At 37.3% G+C, this 25,480-nt stretch overlaps 1 protein-coding gene across 5 annotated transcripts in view; it reads right to left on the bottom strand.

The window, feature by feature from the left end:
• Positions 1-15,172: 15,172 nt before the first annotated feature.
• Positions 15,173-25,480, bottom strand: part of VGLL3 (vestigial like family member 3) — a 59,033-nt gene continuing 48,725 nt past the window's right edge. For 4 of the 5 annotated variants that reach the window (XM_015468734.3, XM_005201174.5, XM_024992498.2 and 1 more), the window contains exon 4: positions 15,173-24,734. In XM_015468734.3, the coding sequence (XP_015324220.1) occupies positions 24,691-24,734 (44 nt within the window). In that variant the 3' untranslated portion in view covers positions 15,173-24,690. The remainder of the gene's footprint in view (positions 24,735-25,480) is intronic. The other variant, NM_001191130.2, reaches the window with a different exon arrangement.

Below are 25,480 nucleotides of genomic sequence, written 5' to 3' on the forward strand. Positions count from 1 at the left end.
GGAATGTGAAGTCAAGTGGACCTTAGGAAGCATCACTATGAACACAGCTAGTGGAGGTGATGGAATTCCAGTTGAGCTATTTCAAATCCTAAAAGATGATGCTGTGGAAGTGCTGCACTCAATATGCCTGAAAATTTGGAAAACTGAGCAGTGGACACAGGACTGGAAAAGGTCAGTTTTCCTTCCAATCCCAAAGAAAGGCAATGCCAAAAAATGCTAACTACTGCACAATTGCACTCATCTCACACGCTAGCAAAGTAATGCTCAAAATTCTCCAAGCCAGGCTTCAACAGTACTTCAACTGTGAACTTCCAGATGTTCAAGCTGGATTTAGAAAAGGCAGAGGAACCAGAGATCAAATTTCCAACATGTGTTGGATCATTGAAAAAGCAAGAGAGTTCCAGAAAAATATCCACTTTTGCTTTATTGACTATGCCAAAGCCTTTGACTGTGTGGATCATCACAAATTGTGGAAAATTCTGAAAGAGATGGGAATACCAGACCACCTGACCTGCCTCTTGGGAAATCTGTATGCAGGTCAGGAAGCAACAGTTAGAACTGGACATAGAACAACAGACTGGTTCCAAATCAGGAAAGGAGTAAGTCAAAGTTGAGTATTGTCACCCTGCTTATTTAACTTATATGCAGAGCACATCATCGCTGGGCTGGATGAATCACAAGCTGGAATCAAGATTGCTGGGAGAAATCTTAATAACCTCAGGTATGCAGATGGCACCAGCCTGATGGCAGAAAGCAAAGAACTAAAGAGCCTCTTGATGAAAGTGAAAGAGGAGAGTAAAAATTTGTATTAAAGCTCAACTTTCAGAAAACTAAGATCATGGCATCTGGTACCACCACGTCATGGCAAATAGATGGGAAACAGTGGAAACAGGGACAGACTTTATTTTGGGGGGCTCCAAAATGACTGCAGATGGTGAATGCAGCCATGAAATTAAAAGACATTTACTCCTTAGAAGAAAAGTCATGAACAACCTAGGCAGCATGTTAAAAAGGAGAAACATTACTTTGCCAACAAAGGTCCGTCTAGTCAAGGCTGTTTTTTCAAGTAATCATGTATGGATGTGAGAGTTGGACTATAAAGAAAGCTGAGCTTTGATGAATTGATGCTTTTGAACTGTGGTGTTGGAGAAGACTCTTGAGAGTCCCTTGGACTCAAGGAGATCCAACCAGTCCATCCTAAAGGAGATTAGTCCTGACTGTTCATTGGAAGGACTGATGCTGAAGCTAAAACTCCAATACTTTGGCCACCTGATGCGAAGAACTGACTCATTTGAAACGACCCTGATCCTGGGAAAGATTGAAGGTGGGAGGAGAAGGGGACAACAGAGGATGAGGTGGTTGGATGGCATCACCTACTCAATGGACATGAGTTTGAGCAAGCTCTGGGAGCTGATGATGGACAGGGAAGCCTGGCATGCTGCAGTCCATGGAGTTGCAAAGATTCGCACACAACTGTGTGACTGAACTGAACTGAAGCATTTAACTTTGAAAAGTGAAAGAAAGAAGATTTGGTCAAATTAGTGATAAAGACAACGTGATAGAAACTCAGAAACACAGTTGAGATAGGCCAAGTTGGATGAGGATGTTTTTAGGACAAAGGACTTGGATCCATTTAATTTGGTCTATCCCTCATGAGAGATGGCAGTGTGAGTAGGTGGTAGTTTTTAGGTTATGGTGATAATTGTTCTTCCTGATGAAATGGTGAAAGACTATAGATAATTACATGAAATTTGAACACAAGGAATTAAATGGCTAGCAAATGTTAATTGAGTCTGGGGTCTGAGGGCAAGGTAGTGTAGTAGAGGACGTGAGCTCACCTTTTCCAACAAAAATACCAAAATCACAACAAACGGCTGAACAACAACTGGAAAAAAAAGAAACTGGAGACGACCAGAAAAGATAGTAGGGGAAGCACATTCACAATACAATCAAATCCCATATCCCATGAGTGGGTGACCCACAAAAGGAAAATAATTATATCACAGAGGTTCTCCTATAGGAGTTCCAAGTCCCACGTCAGGCTCTCCAGGATGAAGCTCTGGCATCAGAAGGAGGAGCTCCCAGAACACTCGGCTTTGAAGACCAACAGGGCTTAAACACAGGAACACCACAGGACTGGGAGAAACAGAAATTCCACTCCTGGAGGGTGCAATGTCCTATGTGCACTGGGAAAATGGGCACAGGGGAAAAAACAGTGACTTCATAGGAGACTGGGCCACATGTACCCGCTGGAGCTACAGGGTGTCCTGGGAAGGTGGAGACGGCAACTGTGGCTCCCTGAGGGGGCAAAGAAAACAATATAAAAGATCAGTGAAACGAAAAGCTGGTTCTTTGAAAAGATAAAATTTGTAAACCATTTGCTAGACTCATCAAGGGAAAAAAGGGAGAGGGCTCAAATCAAAATTACAAATGAAAAAGGAAATATAATGGATCATAAGAGATCAAAAATGAAAGCAAAAGTGTTAGTCACTCAGTCGTGTCCAACTCTGTGTGATGTCATGGACTGTAGCCTGCCAGGCTCCTGTATCCATGGGATTCTCCAGGCAAGAATACTGGAGAGGATTCCCATTCCCTTCTCCAGGGGATCTTCCCGACCAAGGGACTGTGAACCCAGGTCTCCAGCATTGCAGGCAGATTCTTTACCATCTGAGTCCACCAGGGAATGATATAAGCAACTATATGTCAATAAAATGGAAAACCTATAAAAATGGACCAATTCTTAGAAAGGTACAATCTCCCAAAACTGAACCAGCAAGAAACAGAAAACATAACTGAAACTATGATTTAAAAACTCCCAACAAATACAAGTCCAGGGCCAGATGGCTTCACAGGTGAATTCTATAAAACATTTAGAGAAGGGCTAACACCTATCCTTCTCAAACTATTCCAAAAAATTGCAGAGGAAGAAACATTCCCAAACTCATAGTATGAGGCCACCATCATCCTGATACCAAAACTGAAGATAACACAAAAAGCATATGACATGCCAATATCACTGATGAACATAGACTTCAAAATCCTTAACAAAATACTAGTGATCTGAATTCAACAATACATTAAAAGAATCATACACCATGATCAAGTGGGATTTATCACAGAGATGCAAGGATTTTTCAATATTCACAAATCAATCAGTGTAATACTCCACATCAACAAACTGAAGGGTAAAAACCATATGACCATTTCAATAGATGCAAAAAAATTTTTGATAAAATAATTCAACACCCATTTTTAATTAAAACTCTCCAGAAAGTGGACATAGAGGGAAACTACTTCAATAAAATAAAGGCCATCTATGACAAACCCACAGCTAACATTGTACTCAATGAGGAAAACCTGAAAGCATTTCCTCTAAGATCAGGAACAAGACGAAGATGGCCATTTTTGCCCCTTTCATTCAAAATGGTTTTGGAAGTCCTAGCTACAGCAGTGAGAGAAGAAACAAAGAAAAAGGAATCCCGACTGGAAAAGAAGCAGTAAATGAATTCAGTAAATTTACAGGATGCAAAACTAACACAGAGAAATCTGTTACATTTCTATACACTAACAACTAAAGATCAGAAAGAGAAATTAAGGAAACAATCCCAATGATCATCACATCAAAAAGAATAGAATACCTTGGAATAAACCTACCTAACAAGGCAACAGATTTGTATTTTGTAAACTATAAGACACTACTGAAAGAAATTGTAGTTGACACAAACAGATGGAAAGACATACCATGTTATTGGATTGAAAGAATCAATATTGTCAAAATGACTGTATGATCCAAGGTAATCTATAGATTCAACACAATTCCTATCAAATCACCAATGATTTTTTTTTGTACATTTAAAACCAAAGAAAATCTTAAAATTTGTATGGGAACACAAAGGACCCTGAATAGTCACAATAATTTTGAGAAAGAGAAACAGCTGGGGCAATCAGACTTCCTGACCTCATACAGGACTGTAAAGCTTCAGTAGTCGAAGTAGTATGGTACTGGCACAAAGAGAGACTTACAGATCACTGGAGTAAGGTAGAAAGCCCAGAAATAAACCCACACACCTAAAGTCAATAAGTTTATGACAAAGGAAGCAAGAATATACAATGGATAAAATACAGTCTCTTCAGTAAGTGGTGCTGGGAAAACTGGACAGTTACGTATAAAAAATTGAAATTAGAAGACTGTATAAACCATACACAAAAATAAACTCGAAATATCATAAAGGACGAAATGTAAGACCAGATATTTTACAACTCTTAGGAGAAAACATATGCAGAACACACTTTGACATAAATCACAGCAATATCTTTTTGGATCCACTTCTGAAAGTAATGAAAAAACAAAAATAAACAAATGAGACTTAAACTTTAAAGCTTTTGCACTGTATAGGAAACCATAAACAAAATGAAAGGGCAACCTACAGAATGGGAGAAAATATATGCAAACAATGCTACTGACAAGGGATTCATCTCCAAATTTACAAACAGCTTATACCTGGTAGTTCAGACAGTAAAGAATCTACCTGCAATGCAGGAAACGCTGGGTTCGATCCCCGGGTTGGGAAGATTCGCTGGAGAAGGGAACGACAACCCCCTCCTGTATTCTTGCCTGAAGAATTCCATGGACAGAGGAGCCTGGCTGGCTACAGTCCATGGGGTTGCAAAGAGTTAGACATGACTAAGCAAATAACACTTTCATTTTTATGCAGCTCAGTGCTCAAACAAAAAAATAACCCAATCAAAAAATGAGCATAAGACCTAAATAGACATTTCTACAAAGAAAGCTTACAGATGACCAAGAGGTACATGAAAAAATGCTCAACATTGCTAATTAGAGAAATGCAAATCAAAACTGCAATGAGACATCACTTCACACCAGTGAGAATGGCTATCATCAAAAAGCCTACAACCAATAAATGCCAGAGAGGGTGTGGAGAAAAGGAAACCATTCTACACTACTGGTGGAAATGTAAATTAGTGCAGCTATTTTGGAAAAGTGTGTGAAAATTCCTTAAGAAACTAAAAATAGAGTTGCTCTATGATCCAGCAATCTCACTCTTAGGCATACACCTGGAACAGCACTTGGTTTGAAAGGATGCAAGCACCCCGCTACTCACTGCAGTACTGTTTATACTGGCTAAGATATGGAAGCCATGTAAATGTCTATCGACAGATAAATGGATAAAGAAGATGTGGTACATACATACAATGGAATATTACTCAGCCATCAAGAAGAGTTAAATAATGCCATTTGCAGCAGAATGGATGGACCTGGAGATTATCATACTAAGTCAAGTAAAGCAGATAGAGGAAAACAAATATATATTACTTACATGTGAGATCTTGAAAAAAGATACAAATGAATTTATTTACAAAACAGAAGTAGACCCAAAGGCATAGAAAACAAGCTTATGGTTACCAAAGGGAAAGGGTGCATAGGGATAAATTAGGAGTTTGGCAATTAACATACACACACCTCTATTAATAAAATAGATAACCAACAAGGACCTACTGTACAGCACACAGAACTTTTCTCAATACTCTTTAATAGCATATATGAAAAAGAATGGATATATGTATATTTATAGTTGAATCACTTTTCTGTATACCTGAAACTAACACAACATTGTAAATCAACTATAAACCAATATAAAATAAAAATCTAAGAAAGTGTTTATTAAAATTTTATTATTAATTTTCCAGTGGAAGTCATAGATGCCAACATGGATTGTTAAAATTAGGCGTGCTGCTGCTGCTGCTGCTAAGTCGCTTCAGTCGTGTCCAACTCTGTGCGACCCCTGAGATGGCAGCCCACCAGGCTCCCCCGTCCCTGGGATTCTCCAGGCAAGAACACTGGAGTGGGGTGCCATTGCCTTCTCCAAAATTAGGCTGACACACCACAAAGATTTTGTTTTTCAAACTAGATAGAACTAAATAAATAGGGACAAGTCATCTTTAGTGATTTAGATCTATAATTTTATTTATTGTGTTGTACATAATTACTTATAGGAATTCTGCAAATGTTTTTTTTTTTTAATTCCACATTCCTAGTTTCCAATCATTGAATAAATCAATCCAGCACACTGAACGCATGGGATGAGCAAAACTTCTAATTGTACACAGGTTTGAACATTGGCTCCTTAAAGGACAAGCTGTGATAGAAATATAAATTCTGGAATGTCAAATTCCTAAGAGAATTTTGTCTCTCCTGCTTTTATTGTCTTAAGATTACATAAACACCAATGGCATTTTGTTGCAAAGAGACTTGGAATTTTTCTTTGTGTTGCTGTGTACACATTGTCATTATTGAATTTTTATATTTCAGCCTTCCATTAACTTCTGAAGAAGTTGACAAACTTTTCCAATTATATTATTCTTTTCAAAACTTTTTGACCCCAGGAAAATATTAATGGTGATGTCTAACTAGGTTAGCATTATAGCTTTATATTTCTTTTTTTTAAATGCCTATAGAAACAGAGAACATTTAGAGATAGAAGGAGTCTTAGTGAACCAATGAAGTTGCTCAGTTGTGCCCAACTCTTTGTGATCTCATGGACTATAGCCTACCAGGCTGCTTCATCCATGGAATTTTCCAGACAAGAGTACTGGAGTGGGTAGCCATTTCCTTTTCCAGGGGATCTTCCTGACCCAGGGATCGAACCCAGGTCTCCCACATTCAGGCAGATGCTTTACCGTCTGAGCCACCAGGGAAGCCCAGAAGTCTTAGAGGTCACCTAGTTTTGTTTCCCCTATTTCACTGATGAGAAATACGGCAAGGATATTTATCAATTTTTCCATAAGTACATAAATTATTGGTGACAGATCCAGGTTGGGAATCCATTTTTTTCCCCAGATAATCTAGGAAAGCATTCTTTCACTAATGTTTCATTTGTTGACTATGCCAAAGCCTTTGACTGTGTGGATCACAACAAACTGTGGAAAGTTCTTCAAGAGATGGGAATACAGACCACCTGACCTGCCTTCTGAGAAATCTGTAGGCAGGTCAAGAAGCAACAGTTGGAACTGGACATAGAACAACAGACTGGTTCCAAATCGGAAACGGAGTATGTCAAGGCTGTATATTGTCACCCTGCTTATTTTACTTATATGAAGAGTACATCATGAGAAATATCAGGTTGGATAAAACACAAGCTGGAACCAAGATTGCCAAGAGAAATATCAATAACTTCAGATACGCAGATGACATCACCCTTATGGCAGAAAGTGAAAAAGACTTAAAGAGCCTCTTGACAAAAGTGAAAGAGAAGAGTGAAAAAATTGGCTTAAAGCTCAACTTTCAGAAAGCTAAGAGCATGGCATCTGGTCCCATCACCTCATGGGAAATAGATGGGGAAGCAATGGAAACAGTAACAGACTTTTTTGGGGGGGCTCCAAAATCACTGCAGATGGTGACTGCAGCCATGAAATTAAAAGACACTTGCTCCTTGGAAGAAAAGCTATGACAGCATATTAAGAAGCAGAGACATTACTTTGCCAACCAAGGTCCATCTAGTTGAGGCTATGGTTTTTCCACTGGTCATGTATGGATGTGAGAGTTGGACTGTGAAGAAAGCTGAGCACCGAAGAATTGATGTTTTTGAACTGTGGTGTTGGAGAAGACTCTTGAGAGTCCCTTGGACTGCAAGAAGATCCAACCAGTCCATCCTAAAGGAAATCAGTCCTGAATATTCATTGGAAGGACTGATGCTGAAGCTAAAACTCCAGTACTCCACCTGATGTAAAGAACTGACTCACTTAGAAAAGACCCTGATGCTGGGAAAGATTGAAGGTGGAAGGAGAAGGGTACGACAGAGGATGAGGTGGTTGGATGGTATCACTGACTTAATGGACATGAGTTTGAGTAAGCTTCGGGAGTTGGTAATGGACAGGGAAGCCTAGCGTGCTGAAGTCCATGGGTTTGCAAAGAGTCAAATATGACTGAGTGACTGAACTGAACTGAACTGATAGTAATACTTCATTGGCGAGGGTGGAGCATGTGATATAGTTCTTCTTCATAATTATGAGTCGGTACAAACATTACAAACACTTATGTTTTATTTTTGAAGGTAAACAAAACTGGCTTATCCAGGGGATAACTCATTCCTTACTGCTATCAGCTTCAGGTTATTTGCACACAAATTTCTTCAGTTCAGAGTCATCTTTTAAACTGTTTTCTCCTTGTTTGCCTATGTTGAATTTCTTCCAAAAAATTTTAGCTTTTGCTTCTGCCTCCCTCTCTCAAACTGAAGCCTTTTTTAATCTTGGCTATTCAAGATGGAACTCTCTTATCATCTTTTTACTTTATAGTTTAGTGTACTACAACAAATAGGAACTGGAACTGTTAAAAACACAAATCCAAAACAGCCCAGAAATAAACCCAGGTATATATGGTCAATTAATCCATGACAAAGGACACATGAATGAATATACAATGGAGAAAAGACAGTCTCTTCAATAATTGGTATTGGGAAAACTGGACAACTACAGCTAAATAAAATTAGAATATTCTCTAATACCATATACAAAAATAAACTCAAAATGAATTAAAGGCATAAATGTAAGACCAGAAACCATAAAACTCCTAGAGAAAAACTTATGCAGAACACTCTTTGACACAAATTGTAGTAATATTTTTTTGGATCTGTCTCCTAAAGCAAGGGAAATGAAAGCACAAATAAACAAATTGGGCTTAATTAAACTTGAAAGCTTTTGCACAGCAAAGGAAATCAGCAATGAAAGAAAAAGACAATCTATTGAATGAAGAGAAACTATTTGCGAATGATGTGACTAATAAGTGGTTTACATCCAACATATGTAAGCAGCTCATATAGCTCAACATCAAAACTCCAAACAATACAATTTCAAAATGGGCAGAATACCCAAATAAACACTTTCCAAACAGGAAGTGCAGATGGCCAACAGGCACATGAAAAGGCTCAATATTCCTAATCATCAGGGAAATGCAAATCAAAATCACAATGGGCTATCACCTTGCACCTGTCAGAATGGCTGTCATCAAATATCAAATAAGCCTTAGCGAGGATGTGGAGAAAAGGAACCCTTGGACACTGTTGGTAGGAATGTAAATTAGTACAGACACTGTGGAAAACAGAATGGATGATTCTCAAAAACTAAAAAGGTAAGTACCATTCGACCCAGCAATTCCACTCCTGGGTATATATCTGAACATAGCAACATTATATACGATTCTTCATTTGTGGAAGCAACCAAAATGCCCATTGACAGATGATTGGTTAAAGAATATGTGGCAAATACATACAGTACTATAGTCATAAAAAAGAAAAGAATGAAATGTTTCTCTCTGAAACAATAAGGACGGACTTGTAGGACATCATGCTAAATGAAATTAGTCAGACATAGAAAAATACTGTATGGTATCACTTATATGTGGAATCAAAAAAAAATTAGTGAACATAAAGAAAAAGAGTCATAGAGAACAAACTAGTGGCTACCAGTGTGGAGAAGTGGGTAGGGCTATATAGGAGTAGGGGATTAAGAAGTAAAAATGATTATGTATAAAATAAGCTACAAGGATATATTATACAACATGGGGAATATAGCCAATATTTTATAACAGCTATAAATGGAATATAACTTTTAAAATTGTATATCACTATATTCTATACCTGAACATAATATTTTACATCAACTATATTTCAATTTAAAAAAAGTAATTGAAAACCACCTTGCTAGGCAGGAACAGGAGAGGCAGAGAATCAAATGTTTGCAGATCCTCAGTCTATGGCACTTCAGGAGGAAAAGCTGACAGCCTCTGACCCGAGACAGGGCATTTACCTGTGAGCCTCCCATTTACCCTTCCTTCTCCCCCTCCATGGATTGTGGTCTCAGGCAAGGCTGAGTTGAGGAGTCACATCTGCATCTTGAGAACATACCTTCAAAAGCATCAGCACAATGCCTTCACCTGCTCCCACTGCATCCAGAAATGGGAGGACCCTGAAACGCTGAAGATGCCAGTTTTTCCAGCTTTTTGTCTCAGGAGAAATTCAGGAACAAGGAGCTCCTACAGGAAAACCAAACTGTGATTTGCTTTCTTTCCTGTTTGCACATCCTCTCCCCTCCCACAGACACCTAACATTTCAGCTCCAACGTGAAGTATGTGGGCTACACTGACCTGCCCCTTCCAAATGCATGCAGAGCTGATACGGTCACCCCCAACTTGGACCAAAGGCTGGATGCAACCCTCACAGATCTACCCAGTAGCCTCCGTGCTTAACCCTGGCCTCACTCTAGAATCACTCTAAATCACGTAATTAAATTATGTGATTTAATTAATCATGTAATTAAAATAGCATTGATGCTTCCACCCAGATCAGTCGACAGACTCTGAGGGGGAGGGCACAAGTGATGATGTTTCTCAAAACTGTGATCCTAGCGGGAAATTAATAGGAACCACTTAACGGTATTTCTTCTGAAGCTGCTTTAAAGTGTATGAAAATCTCTTGAGGATCAGGGCCCCCCTCTAAGAAGTTATGATTCTGCAAGTTTGTGGCAGGGCCCATGAAATGACATCTTTAACAAGTGTGTTGTTGTTGCTGCTGCTGCTCCTGCAGGCTCATTCTCAGTAGCGCTGAGCTTGAGATGCCCCACACAGCACACCTGAGTCCTCTGTGTGGTGTGAAGGTTGGGGAAGGAAACATCCGGAACCTCAGGCGCCGTTGGGCCAATTCCCAGTGTCAGAGCTCATCCTGGAAATGGCAGTGCTGTGTTGCCTGGAACACATGCCGCAGCCATGGAGAGAACCATATGGTGGCTTCAGAGTGGTGTAAAGGGCCCCCTCAGAATTCTACTCGAAGCCACACTTTGTCCTCGAGTCCTTTAGTATCTGGTCTCTCAGAGACGATCCATGGTATGAACACCTGTCCACAAGTGAGCAGGACCTCCTCTCCAAGGCATGAAGGTGTTTCCATCACAGCTTACCTCAGAATAAGTCAAAGACAGCAATTGAGGATGGTCAGCATCTTGTGATGGGAATGGAAAGAAAAGTCTTTGAAAAGGAGGCCATGAATTATTTAATGATACGCAAAGGAAGTCGTGATGCATGCTAAGTAATGAAGGAGATCACAATAACTGAAAAGAATGCAAAGCCACACACCAATAGTCTTTTAAGGATGACATGTGGGGGACTTGTTGAAGTGGCATGTACACAGACAGATGTGCCCTGAAGCTAAAGAAGCTAAAGCTTCAGGGCCCACTCCAATGACTTGGGATGGATCCCAGCATTTATGTTGACATATGTTTTTGCAATTTTTCCAAAAATAAGCTATTTTAACCACAACTTTTTCAGAATACTTTCTTTTTTCTAAACTCAGATGTCCCTATTACACTTTCCCTGAGTGGGGTAGTGGGAATTAAGCTAAGTGAAAATTGAGTTGGTAGATATACAGTTTGGATTTGGACTGAATGGTATATATTCATAGTATTCTCAAACACTTCCAGGGAAAGATAAATAACCATGCCCTAATGTATCAGTATTCTTACCTGGAGAATCCCATGGACAGAGGAGCTGTCCATGGGGCCAGGCTACAGTCCATGGGGTCGCAAGAGTCAGACATGACTTAGCGACTAAAGAGAGATAGAGAGAGAGAATGCATCAGTGGTTCCTAGGAATACTTCAGCCTCTCACTGTGCTGTTTCTAGGTGCTGAGAGCTTATCACTCTATGAGCAGGGCCCATGAAGTTTCTACTACCAAGTACAAGAAGGCACTGGAAAAGGAGCATTTTTGAAATGTGGCAATTGGCTAGCTGTTGGAAGAGTAGCATGCTATACCATGCTTGTGTCTTAAGTGAAAGTAAAAGATCCAGCCCAGGTCTCCTGCATTGCAGGCAGACTCTTTACTGTCTGAGCTACCAGGGAAGCCACTTGAGTCTTAAGCAGGTATTAATACAAATTTCCATCATTTTTCTAAGTTTTGTGTTTATGGTATTTATCAGTTTTTCCAAAATCTATTAGTTGTATTTTCTCATTCTAAATATTCACTTTCATATGTAATTTAGCATCATTTTGTATTTTCTTTAAAGAGTCCCTCTAACCCCCTACTTTCATGTTTCAGGCCCAAAAGATCATAAATCAGTCCTTAGGTGAATAACTTTCCAAGATAATTCTTTTGGGTTTCAGTACAGCCTGAAACCAGGAGCCAGAACTGAGCAACATGGAGGCAGGAAAGAGCTATTATGAGCAACCAAAGAAATCAAAACAGGTAAAAGCCTCTTCTGAGAAGTGCAATAAAAAGATCAACATCAGAGACTGTTGACAAGTCTAAGGGCATCATCATGGTGCCAGAAAACAGAGGTTCAGAAGTTTCACAGGCCCAGTTGTACTGCAGAGAGTAATGAGCAGTGGTTGCACAGAAGAACATTTCCATGAAAGAGCTGACATTTCTAAGACTTGTTTTTATGAATGTGCACTGCCTAATAGGAGAGTAGTTTGGCTTATTTCAAACAGTCAGTACACACGCTACGTTCACTGACAATTGTCAAAGGGAAAAGATTTAACACACACATACTTCAAGACCACAGCCTCTAGGGATTGAAATCAGTACTTTGTTTTACTTTTATTAGTATTTTTAGTATATATAGTTGAAAAAAATGTTGTACACATATGTACACACAAGTTCTTGGGTTCTGGGAGAGGGATATTTCTCCTGTTCTGTTTTTATGGGATTTGGAGGAGGGCGAAAACAGGAATTAATTCGCTCTTGCACAAGTTTATGATAATCTGATTTCTGATGCGAAATTTGACTAGACTTTGGATTATTCATCATAGTGTCTCAGTCATGAAATTAGCTGTGCAGTAATTTAGTTCAGGGAGCACAGCTAGTTTGCAATATAAGCTGTTTAGAAGCCAAGCATCCCATCACCCAGAGTAGCGTGTTTATACTCATTCTTATATTCTGCATGTGAACACGAGCAAACAGCAGGCACGCAATTTTAATCTTTAGGTAGATTGAGAAGCAAACCAGTGCAGTGGGAAAGATGTGAGTTTTGTAAGTATACAGACAGAGGATACAATCCTAATTTTGCTTTGGAAAGTGATCTAAAATCTCTATAACTCAGCTTTTTCCTCTGTAATGTGGGAATTAAAAACCCACCTTGGAAAGTTGTGTGAGGATTCAGTGGGGTGACTGATGTAAATGTCCTTGTTAAAAAGGCCTAGTAAATTGCTGCCATTTGTAACTGATACAGGAAATCATACCCCTTTGAGAAGTCTGTATTAGGCATTTATACATTATCTCATTTAATCCACATGTCTACTTTACAAAGTAGGGGTTAGCATTTTTTTTAACTAATGAGGAAGAGTACTTTCCACATATCAAACAACTAACAGAGAGTAAAAAAGATCAAAACCAAATCTTGTAATTTCTTAGCTTTCTAACAGAGAATCTGCAAGTTAAGATACTGTGTACTTTAAAATGATTTATTTTACCACCATTACTCCTGACCCAACATACACTCAGGTTATGAAAAATGAGAATACTGCATAAACATAACCTGAATTATTTTAAACAATCAGGATTAAAATGTAACATTGATTCTTTCAGCACAGTGAATGAGAGCTCATCCCTAAAGAGATTAGGGAGTTGACACCTTCAGATGAAAACTATGACAAGATGTCAGCAGAAAAAAGTTTAATTCTTCTAACCCATTATTCACTATTTTACTGAGACTTGAGGTTGATCTAAGTAGAAAAATAATCAGTGTCCTTCAGACCAGAAGAATATATTGAGTGAATTGATTCTGTATTCCCAAATTACAAATAATGCTCCAGAATTGCAACATCTGTCGGAACTCTATTTGGCTCCTGAAAGCCACATTACTCTCACTCTTTTAAAGAACTTAGCTATTTCTGGACATTTTTAGTTCCTCCTACTGACTCTTTATTCCAGTTGGCTAAGAGATGATTAAAATATGTTCACAACAAATACATTTAGATGTGACAATAGCAAAAACATTGGAGCAGTGTATTGTTCTAAGATTCTATTTGAGGGAGTTGAATCCTGACTTTTACTTGTGGCCAAGTGCCCTTGGGCTCAAGTACTCAGATTAGAGAAAAATAAGATTATAAGAAATCCATAGTGTTTACCTGGTATTAAACTATTTACACACTTTATTAATCTTCATGACTCTATGATATAGTTACTTTAAATATCTTCATCTTATGGGTGAACACAGAAAGTATTTTAAAAAAGGCTGAGGAAATTGTTCAAGGATACATAGCTCTTAACCAGCATCACTAAAACTCAAATCCCCATTTTAAAAATATTGCTAACAGCCTCACAAATAATGCTATCTACATGTTGCTATTTGTGAAAATTCCTTGAGATAAATTCATGTAATGGTCAAGGTATATAGAGGACTTATAGTAAATATTATTTCCTGTCTGTTTGTATCTACTTTTAGTTTTCTCAAAGCAGTTTGCATCTTTTATTTCATTTGATCTTCAACTGACAGAGAAACTGGAAATTTGGGACTCAGCAATATCAATACATTTTTCATGGAACTGGTCCTAGGGACCCAGGGTTTCTCCTTTTACATCTGTCACCTTTTCTCCTCTCCAAACCTGTCAAAATCCTGTAAGAAGTGACTTTCATTTTTAACTTCTGTTGAGTCCTTCCTCCCTCCCTTTTAAGGCTTTGGACTGAAAGGCATATGCTTATTTTCATAAATAGATGAGCGTCTTGATATTACAGAACTTGATAACACACACTTAAAGTGATTACACTGATCTTTGGAATCTTCACAGCAGGAAGGCCACTCTCAACAGGACTTTCCCTCCCTGGGCAATGACGAGCCTTAATGGAATCTGGCCTGCAGAGTGTCTGGGCTGTGTGCGGGGCTGGTGTCAGAGCAAGTGCAAGCAAGTTCTCTGAAGCTCAACCTTTACAACACAGTACAAGTCACACATTCCTTCAAGGCACCACCCGCCTTTTCCAGTGGGAATCTACTCAAATGACTCTTGGAAGCAGTGTGGAGGGATGGGGGGAAGGGTGTTAAGTGTGTTTTAAGAGGAGGTAATGGATGGGTGAGTGGGTGGAGACAAAAAGGGGAAATGGCAAGTAAAGATGGAAAAAAATAACTGCTGCCACCAAAATATTCTGCTCAAAGATAAGGGCGTACACCATACAGCTGTTAGCACTCATCAGTATATTTTGCATATTTACATATACAAAGTATTTCCAAATAGCCTTGTGTTTTTTTTTAAATCCCACACGGAGATGTCTGGTAAAGCTGTCACTGTGCAAAATTTATTTTCTTGGTGATACTTGCAACACTGCTTTCAAATTTCTATATATACAACATAAGAGACTGAACAGGCACTGTCATTACCCACATTATAGAGAAAGTTCGACTCGTTCATTTACCCATCAGACAACAGTCAGTGTGAAACATCCATGTTCTAAAGCACCTGGTTGGTTGAAGCCAATTTTTTATTATTACTTTTGTTTCAATACAAAATGAAACACAAAGACGACCCAGTGATCCTTGGTTAGTCCTGAAACCACGAAAGTGTGATTTTCCTCCTTACTGTTTACTCTCATTCTTGATTTAGGGGTTGTTTTTTGTAAGAAAAATGATAACACTGAATGGATTTCTCATATAGCCTTTTTTTTTTTTTTCTTTTGAACCATAAATCTCCTGAAAACCACACATAGCCCATTTGAAAAAGATTAGGGAACTTCTAGCAGAGGAATGGGCTAGTTGAAAGTTATATTTTCCTTTTAGCAAGATCCACAAGAAAAGGATAGAGTGTCGTGCTTAAAGGGGAACAGATTCTGTATTTTTTGGCAAGATATTAAATCCTCTGTGGCTATATTTGGCTCCCTACAAATAGTCTCTTGTACAAGTGCAAAGCAAAGATCAATGCTGGTGTTCTTCATTCAGCCACAGCCAAACTTGGTATGGAAAGTAAAACAGTGGGGCTTAAGTGTTGTTTTGAAGAGATTCTAGTTCATTTATTGATCAACAGCATTCCAGAATCTAGGTTCCTACTTTACACATTAAATGTATCAAAACATATTTGCTTTCCATAACAGTTTTTCCACGGCTTAACTGATAACAGATGGAAGGATTCAATCTGGACAGGAATGTAAAAGCTTTACCACGTCAATGTAGTCATATATGGATAGCTAGTCAAATGAGTATAAACAGGTCAAATAAGATGCTTGGAGACTTAGGACATCACAGGATGGGCATATATTCCCAAAAAAGGAAGCAAAACAATTAAATGGTAGATGATTGTCCCCAGAGAAAACACACTTCAGCTAGGAAGAATCTGCACCAGATGTCCTGGTCTCCACCCCCCTGAGTGCCTCTCTGACATAAACACAATATAACCCTTTGGATTCCAAGGCACTATAAGAAGCACATAAATATTTGAAATAACAAGAATTTCCTTTATATGCAATTATTTAAGTGAATGTAGATGAATCCTTACACAAATGACCACTGAAAACATGGAACACGCCTTGCTATTTACAGTGATACATTAAACCCTCTTAGATTAAAACGTTGATAACCATTAACTGAAATCCAATAGTAACTATGATAGGTTGAATAACACCCTCAAAATGTTCACTTCCTAATCCCTAGAACCTGTGAATATGTTACCTCACATCGAAGGACTTTTGTTAAAATGAAGAACTTGAGATGGAGAGACTATTCTAGATTATCCAGGCAGGGCCAATGCAATTACAAAGGTCCTTAAACTTGTAAAAGGGAAGCAAAAGAGAGGGTCAGAGTGATATCATATGACAAGGACTTGACCAGTGGTTCTTGGAATTGAAGATGGAAGAAAGAGGCCATGAGCTAAGGACTCTGGAAACATCAGAGAAATAGTTCTCCCTGAAAGAACACAGCTGACATCTTGCTTCTAGCCCACTGAGATCAGTACTGGATACTGGACTTAGAGCCACCAGATAAATTTGTGTCGCTTTTAGCCATTAAGATTGTGGTAACTTTTTACAGTAACCACAGAAAATTCATTACACTTGTCTAGTCTGAATATGGTAAACAGTTAAGAAGGCTGTGTCACGTTATTTTCACCAGTGGTGATGAATGTCTACTAATTGAAATACTGATCTCCAAGCTTTGCATTTACATATCAAAAATTTATTTAACAAGAAAATAGAGGGCCCATGTAGGGAACCTCTGCTGCTGCTGCTGCTGCTAAGTAGCTTTAGTCGTGTCCGACTCTGTGTGACCCCATAGACGGCAGCCCACCAGGCTCCCCATCCCTGGGATTCTGCAGACAAGAACGCTGGAGTGGGTTGGCATTTCCTTCTCCAAGGGAACCTCTAGCTTCCTTTAAAAATATAAGGTCTTGGACTTCTCCTTTCTAGGCGTATTTCTTCAATGTCAATGAATTGTCAGCCAAGTTTTCCACAGGACTTACAGCAAGTTCCACATTAACAAATGCAAAAGCAAAACAACAAAGAACACCTCTGCTAAAGAGTTAATTGATAACTTCAGAAGCATTGTATTAAAAAGTTCCCAAGCCTGTTATTATGTAATTGATATAGCCCATTTCACTTGCTGTTCTGTTACAACCCTTGTTTTCTAACCATACAATTCTCACCACCACACATAAATCCCTTGGCTGTAAAATTAACCCCATTACAAAAAAAACAACACCTAAGGTGTTTTAATTTCTAAAGATACTTGTAAGTTGCTTAATTGAATAAGAAAAAAACAGAGGGCTTTAGTTAATTGTCAAGAAATGTGGACAAAACCAAACTGCTACATTAAAATATAAGCATTGAGTTCACATTATTTATTGAACTGAAGATGACATTTGTTTTAACTACAAAGTCCTCCATTATTTTATATCATCAACACATAGTTATGAGATCTATTTGAAGAGAGAATAGAAATACAAAAATGTCTCTTCCGGCATCCTGATGAAAAACAACAAATATATATATATATGATTTTATAGTTAGCTTGTGAAGCTAAAATTTTATGAGTTATATATTCTTTCTAAATTAAGAATGACAATAGAGCTAAGATTAATTTCTCTTTCTGGGCATGTAAAAAGGAAGATAGCATAAAATTGCTCATCAAACTAATACATCTGGAATTTTTTTTATTTAACGGTTCTAAGATAACATTTCTATTATGTTTTCAGTTCACTTAATCAAGTGACAAATATAAATCTCATTGTACTATGTATTTTTACAAAAGCTTTCACCTGATCTAAATTTATGTGATGAAAACAGAGTCTATGTTTTCCCTTTCAATACACGAACTTTAAAATGATACAAAGAATTCACATAAAAACCCTTCCCTAAATTGTGTATCCAGAAACATGTATGGAATAGTGATTTTTAAATCAGATACTGTATCTAAGATTGTAAACAGTCTAAAAAATTAAATCAAGTGTGTAAATAATCATTAATTTTTGCCCTAGTCATAGCAAAGAAAAAAATGTACAGCTCTATCAATATAAAAAGATATCACAGAAGAGTTCACATACATATACCAAACAACTAATTAAAGGATATTGTATTCTAAAAGAGTTATTCTTAGGTCAAAATTTAGTAGTCCAAAAATTGTTAACAAGAAAGCTAACTAACTGATGATGACCTGTCATTTTCTAGAAGTTGTGGCTGTTTATTTACACAAGAGAATTGGTAAATTTTACTTATCATTTCTTAAAATTTTAAAAGAAGATTTGGATAATTGAATTGGATCAAATTAATTTGCAATTTCAAGAGAACATTAGTTTGATCAATTTTTTGAAACCATAAAAATATTTTTCAAATAAGCACACACAATGGACAATAAAAGAAATGACAGAATTAAGATATTTTAATTATGACTATTGCTATACTTTGGAAAAGTGTACAGAGGGAAATTCCCAGAGAGCACTAAAAAGAAAAAAACCTACTGAAAAATTCTGAAAGTCTGTTCTGTGCCCAATCTCTGAGATCAAGTCACCAATTAATTAACATTGAGGAGCTATTAGGATGTGAGGTTCCTTTGTGGACCTCACCTTTTCCCCACTTTCTAGAGCCTTCCATTTGTGCACAGTTTACATATCCTTATTCAATACACATTATTTTTCTAATTATATTGAAGTATAGTTGATTTACAGTGTTACTTTTTTCAGTACAGTGGTACAGCCAAGTGACTCAGTTCATATATATATATATACACATATACACACACACATATATATGTATATATCCTTTTCATGTTCTTTTCCATTATGATTTATCACAGGATATTGAATACAGTTCCCTGTGCTACACAGTAAGACCTTGTTGTTTATCAGTCCTAAATGTACTAGTTTCCATCTGCTAATCCCAAGCTCCAATCCTTCCTTCCCTCACCTCATCTCTCCCTTGGCAACCAGAAGTCTGCTCTCTATGTCTTTGAGATTATTTCTTCAACATATACCATTAAACCAAATTTTTACCCTGATTCTTCTAAAATGACTTGAATATTAGTTTTAATCTTTAATAATAAAGGGCTCTTGGGCCATGTTTTTAGAGAACATTTTTTAATTTCTCTCTCAAAATCCACTTAAATCTTTTGAAAGATATGACTTTTATTCTGGAGGAGGAAAAAATAAAACAACTGAGTCTTTAGGGTCCGGTAAATTAAAATTGGCAGGCTGATTTCAGTCTTGGTATCATAGTTTTGGCTTTTGCACTGTCCTATCTGCTGTGAAGATGCTCAATCCCAAGAATTCTAACGGCCATCGATACCTCCCTTGTAACCACAATGGCTCAAGAGAACCCTTTCCATCTTCAACAACTGACACAGTGTCAACATCTGCTTCCAATGAAGTTGTTTCTTTTTTCTCAAGTCAAATAAATCTGCTGACTGAGACTGTAAAGAGTTTTTGTTTTTTTTTTTCTCCTCTTTTCATGCGGAAAAATTTTTTTCCACCATATTTTGCAATTTTTCCTCCAAGTTAAAAAAACGGATAACTTCAAAGGAGATGTTTTTATTCTAGGTGCTAAAAAAGCCCAAAATATAATGAAACAAAATAAAAACTTTGGTAATTTCATGAAACTGTCACTTTCATTTTGGAGACAATAATCACAGGGTTCTGGATGAATATAAGTCTGAAACGTAAGAAAACTCAGAGTTGGACCTACATACCACTAAGAAGTTAATTTATTTTCTTTCATAAACAGCACATTAAAATATCAGAAATAATTAAGAAATTTACATTTTATCATCAACATCTAGTAGAAGACAAAGATTCTCTTGCAACAATTTTTTACATAAAAGCACAGCTGTATATCAATTTGCTATAGATATGGGTATATAAAGAAAAGGGACACTTGGGAGCTCAATTTGATGATTTACTTACTCAACTGACAGATACTTGAGGAATCTGTCATTGACTGAATGTCTACTATGAGCCATGTTATTGAGTGTATGTGTGTGTGTGTGTGTGTGTGTAATATAATTTTCAACCTTCCTAGCCTGCCAGTTAGGTATTATTATCCTACTTTACTCATGAGATAAATAAATGAAGCCCCAAAACACACATCTAATTGTGGCTAAGCCAGAATTCAGAAAATGACCTAATGTCCAAGTCAATTTTTGTTCATTGATTCATTGCTTCTCTATTCATCCTCCAGTCGGAATTGTAACATAAATACTGTCCTTTTCTACTGCTTAGTCTCTGCTGGTTTTCCTGTGTATAAATACATGTGGGTCATAATGGATCCTACAAGCTGATTTCAGCTTCTGCTCTGATTAAGATCATCATGTTGCCTCTGTCAGGAGGGCGACAAAGACCACTAAATGGGTGCACCTGGACTGAAAAGACCACGATCTCTAGGCTGCCAGTTTTCCCTAAAGATTCCTTAGTTGATAACAGTGTAAGCTATTTTAATCATGAGGAAGAGCACATTGGAGATGGTGGGTTCTCAATGCTGTTCAAGTTTCTACCATGATTCCTGTGATCAAAAAATTTATGGCTGTATCTATGTGTAGGAACCAGTAACAGATACTGGAGTGGACTTCAGCTTCTGCCACAATGAAGATTATCATAATGTCTCTGTCAGGAAAGAGACCAAGGTAGATCATGATCAAAAATCTTGTCTTGGTTTGAGTCTTCATTTAAGGGTGTGTTTGGTATTATTAAAAATTCTTATATTAAAAATTTAGCTATCATCAATAATAAATACCTATGAAACATGTTGATTAATTGATAGCATGTAACATTGAGATTTGAAATGGCAACCCACTCCAGTGTTCTTGCCTGGAGAATCCCATGGACGGAGAAGCCTGGTGGGCTGCAGTCCATGGGGTCGCACAGAGTCGGACACGACTGAAGCGACTTAGCAGCAGCAGCAGCAGTGTCACTGACCCATTTTCTTAATTTGGCATATATTATGTAACGAAGGGGTACTCAGTAAGGGACAGAATGCAGTTTCTTAAAATATAGTATCTGATTGCTATTTGCATAATAAATAAGGAGCTTCATAAGGGCACATTTTTATGCCAGTGCCTGGAATTGTTTTGTTTTGTTTTTTAAAGGTTGTTACAACATGAAAGAAATTAATTCCTCAGTTACTTGCAATCCACTTGTTCTCATGGCAAAATGTAGAGCAATCCCCATTATTTTTTGCTTAAAACAGTAATGCACATAACTTTAAGATGAAAGAGAGGGGAGAAAAATTAAAGGGGAAGTTAAGAAGGGATTGTTAACCTTATTAAGATGAAACATTGATTTTTTAAACATTTAGAGGTGCTTTTCAAATAAACAGTGAGGAACCAAATAACCTGTTAGGATCTAACTAGTCACTATTTTATTGTTCCTCAGATCAAGATAGTTCAGTGGTCGAAACATAGATTAGATGGAAAATCAATGAGATAATTTCCTAGGGTCTAGCTCACAGATCTTTAGAAAGCTTGAATAAAGACTAATTTGTGAAATAACCAAAAGCGGAGTGTTTCCAAATGAAACTGGAGAGGGAAATGGTAGCCCTCAATAACACAGTCTGGAAACCTCCAAGATTACTGCATCTTTTTGGTGGGAGAAAATCCATCCAGAGAATGATGGCATTTTAAGCTTAAACTCAGACTATCACACTAAATTACAACTCATCCCTTGTATGACATCTGGTGGTTATGGTAATATAATGGTAACAAATGCACACCAGACAATCACAGAGACACATCCATTCTTCTTTGACTTAGATTTTGATCCACTCCTTGTATATGCAAGGATCCAGTCTTTGCAAAGTGCCAACACCACCTGGGCCTGTTTTCAATGGGGGATCTTATTCACAAATCTCTCCTGTGTACAGCAGAATTTAGGTCCCTAACTTTTCTTGGGTCCTCAGAGCCAAGGAATATTTTACCAGATAGCTACCAGGAATGACAGAGGGCGCAGTGTCATCCTAAATTTAGGGTGAAGCTATCTGTCAGCTCTCTCTCCTTCAACTCAGTTCACTAGAGAGTAAGGAAAGAAGCAGAGAGTTGATATATTTCTTCTCAAAATTGGGAAAATCCACTTGAGAGATCGGAATGAACTGCAGTACCATACAATTCTAAGAGAAACTGCAAAATTAACAGGTTCCAAGGGAAGAAGAGAAAAATAAATCATCCCCACTGAGCCATCCTGTGGGAGCTGCTGAATACTGGCCTTTAAGAATTCAGGAGGATACAAAATAAAACCAATTTAAAGATGCATTAAACCTTGTGCTACACAGATAAAGGCAGAGCACAAATAACTATATCAAATTAAACTGCAGATCAAAATGTAGATAATTTAATCAAACCACTCCCTAGAAATCTAAGTTCATATCTTTAGTAAATCATTAGTAAGTGGACGATTCCTTAAGTTTGGACCTCACATTAGGTAAACGTGTATACCCTGTTAAATGGACTCTGGTTAAGAAGAAATATAGTGATGAAAATACAAGAGAGGGTATAAATTTATAACTAATAAGATGCACCAGGAAAGAAGACTATGGAACAATAGGGAAATTTGAAAATGATCCATGGGAATTTTGCCTAGCTAAGCAGACTGCATTGTTCTTATACCTAAAATGTTCACAGATATAAGTTATCCTATTTAAGATGGAAAAAGATATTTCACTAAACATTTAATTTCACATGGATGAGGACAGGGATGGGAAAAATTTGAGAAACATTGTTAACGAACTAAAACATCTATGTAACACTACTTTTTTAACATGACCCAACTCTGAAAGCGTCCGAAAGAATGGACTTTATATTGAAAGTTCTTAAAATATCAATAACTGCTATTTGATAACCTTAATCTTTTCCTAATTGTATTTTAATGATAATCCCAACTTTTCTTATTTAGATCCTGAGGGACATGTCAAGTTGAATCCTGAGTCCCCAGAAATAAATTTCAAATAATAAATTGCTTATTAAATTAATTTCAGTAATTATAGTATAAAAATTTATCTTGCTCCCAATTCTTTTCTTAAAAAGAATCAGATCAATTAAAACCAGAATTAAACAAATAAGACTCGCAAAAACCTATTTAAACTATACACATGCAATACATTATCCTTCAACTTATAATGATGGATCAAACTCTCAGAAACAGCCACTGAATGAAAGGTTCTGTCATGTGTCTAGTACTTTCCCAAATAGAATCCTTTCAAACTATCTTCAGGCAAAACTCACTTAAAATATGACTAAAATTGTCATGAATTAATCATTATAAACAAGAAAAATAAGTCACTGGCACTCAAAGATAGCATGGTTAAATGTTTTTTGTTTTTTTTTTCTCCAGTAGTTGGTTGTAAATTCTGGTTCCATTTTATCAAAGTTGGATGGACTACAAAGATAATTCTCCATCTAATCCAAAGTTTATGAAAACTTTCTTAGTCAACCTCCAAGCAGTCTTTGGGAGAAATCAAAGTAATGAATAGCTTTTATTTAGTGTGATCATTAAAAATCTTCCTTTTCAAGCTACACACGTAACTCAGAGCTAAGTAAGCTATCATGGAATTAAATCTTCACTGAGACTTAATGTAAAACAATACTATATTGGTTTGGCTATGGTGCTACTTTCGCAAAAAGGAGAAACTATCAAACATTTGAGGTAACTTAGAGCACAGAGCATATCACAGACATCTTAGAGACGAGCATTTTAAACACTTTAGCCAGTGCTTCTCTGAGAGCAAGTTCTTTAAACAGAACTTAACAATTTTTACAATATTAAAAAAAAAATCCCTCAAAAATAGCCTATCAATGCTAAATCAAACTTCCTGTATTTTTACAAAAATAGAAGAACATAGAAATACAAAATTGTGTTCCTGAAAGAATGAACATTTTCTTTGTGGTTCATCTTTTCCTGACAAGGTAACTGGTTCAAAAAGAAGGAAAAAAAAAAGTCAAACCAAAAATTAAACCATATACTGATAAAAGCAAGACAAAAAGAAAAAGAAAGAGAGAGAGTTGCGCAGTTGGCAAAGGCTCAGATGAGGGAAAGAAATAAACAAAAATGCTTTTCTTCAATGTCTAGGACTCATTCTGCTTTCTCAAGAAAAGGCTCCAAACCAAAGTCAGCTGGATAGCACTTCCTCTTTTCCTTCCACATCTAATATGTCCCACTGCAGAATGACAGTCCCTGGCAGCATCTTTTCCCAGTGGGACCATGGATTCATGCTCCAATTTAACTTGATAATACTGTGTGTTTCAGTACCACGGTGATTCCTTGCCCTTGTCTTGATGCTGTAGACCTAGAAAAGTTGTGAGAAATAGAAAAGTATCAATATGTGTAGCACTTGAGACTGGGCATTTTCTACAATACACTAGATACAGAAACCAAAGTGGCAACTGAGCTCACAAGTTTCAAAAAGCCAACCAATACTAAGTGACCAAGAAAACTCTAGACTGGAGCAGTGCCATTAGCACAGTACACATTCTTTACTGTGGCCTTTATCTTACTAGAGTAGGTATGAATAATAAATAAAATAATATAAGTGAAGCTTTCTTATTTCTAATATCAAAAGTTACTGACATGGGAAAAAAAGGATACAACTAATCTCTAGGGCATATTTAGGCAGCGTTTCAGTTAACACTTTTCAGCAAACATCAGATGATACTTTTGGACTAAGGCAGTGAACTAAATTTACTTATTTTTATTGCCTCTTCTTTCAGAAAATATTTGTGTGTGTGCATTCAGTCGTGTCCAACTCTTTGTGACCCCATCGACTGTAGTCCGCTAGGCTCCTCTGTGCATGGAATTCTCCAGGCAAGAATACTGGAGTGGGTAGCCATTTCCTTCTCTGGAAGATCTTCCCAACCCAGGGATCGAACCCAGGTCTCTCACATTGTGAGCAGATTCTTTACCATTTGAGCCACCAGGAAAGCCCCACTAAAGCATCTGTAGTGATTTTATTTCTTGTCTTTCAACTTGTCAAATAATTGTGTAAAGCAATGGATGTCATTACAAAACAGATACAATTAGTCAGTCATTATGGGA

The sequence above is a fragment of the Bos taurus genome, chromosome 1 (assembly GCF_002263795.3).
Source record: "Bos taurus isolate L1 Dominette 01449 registration number 42190680 breed Hereford chromosome 1, ARS-UCD2.0, whole genome shotgun sequence".
NCBI lineage: Eukaryota > Metazoa > Chordata > Mammalia > Artiodactyla > Bovidae > Bos > Bos taurus.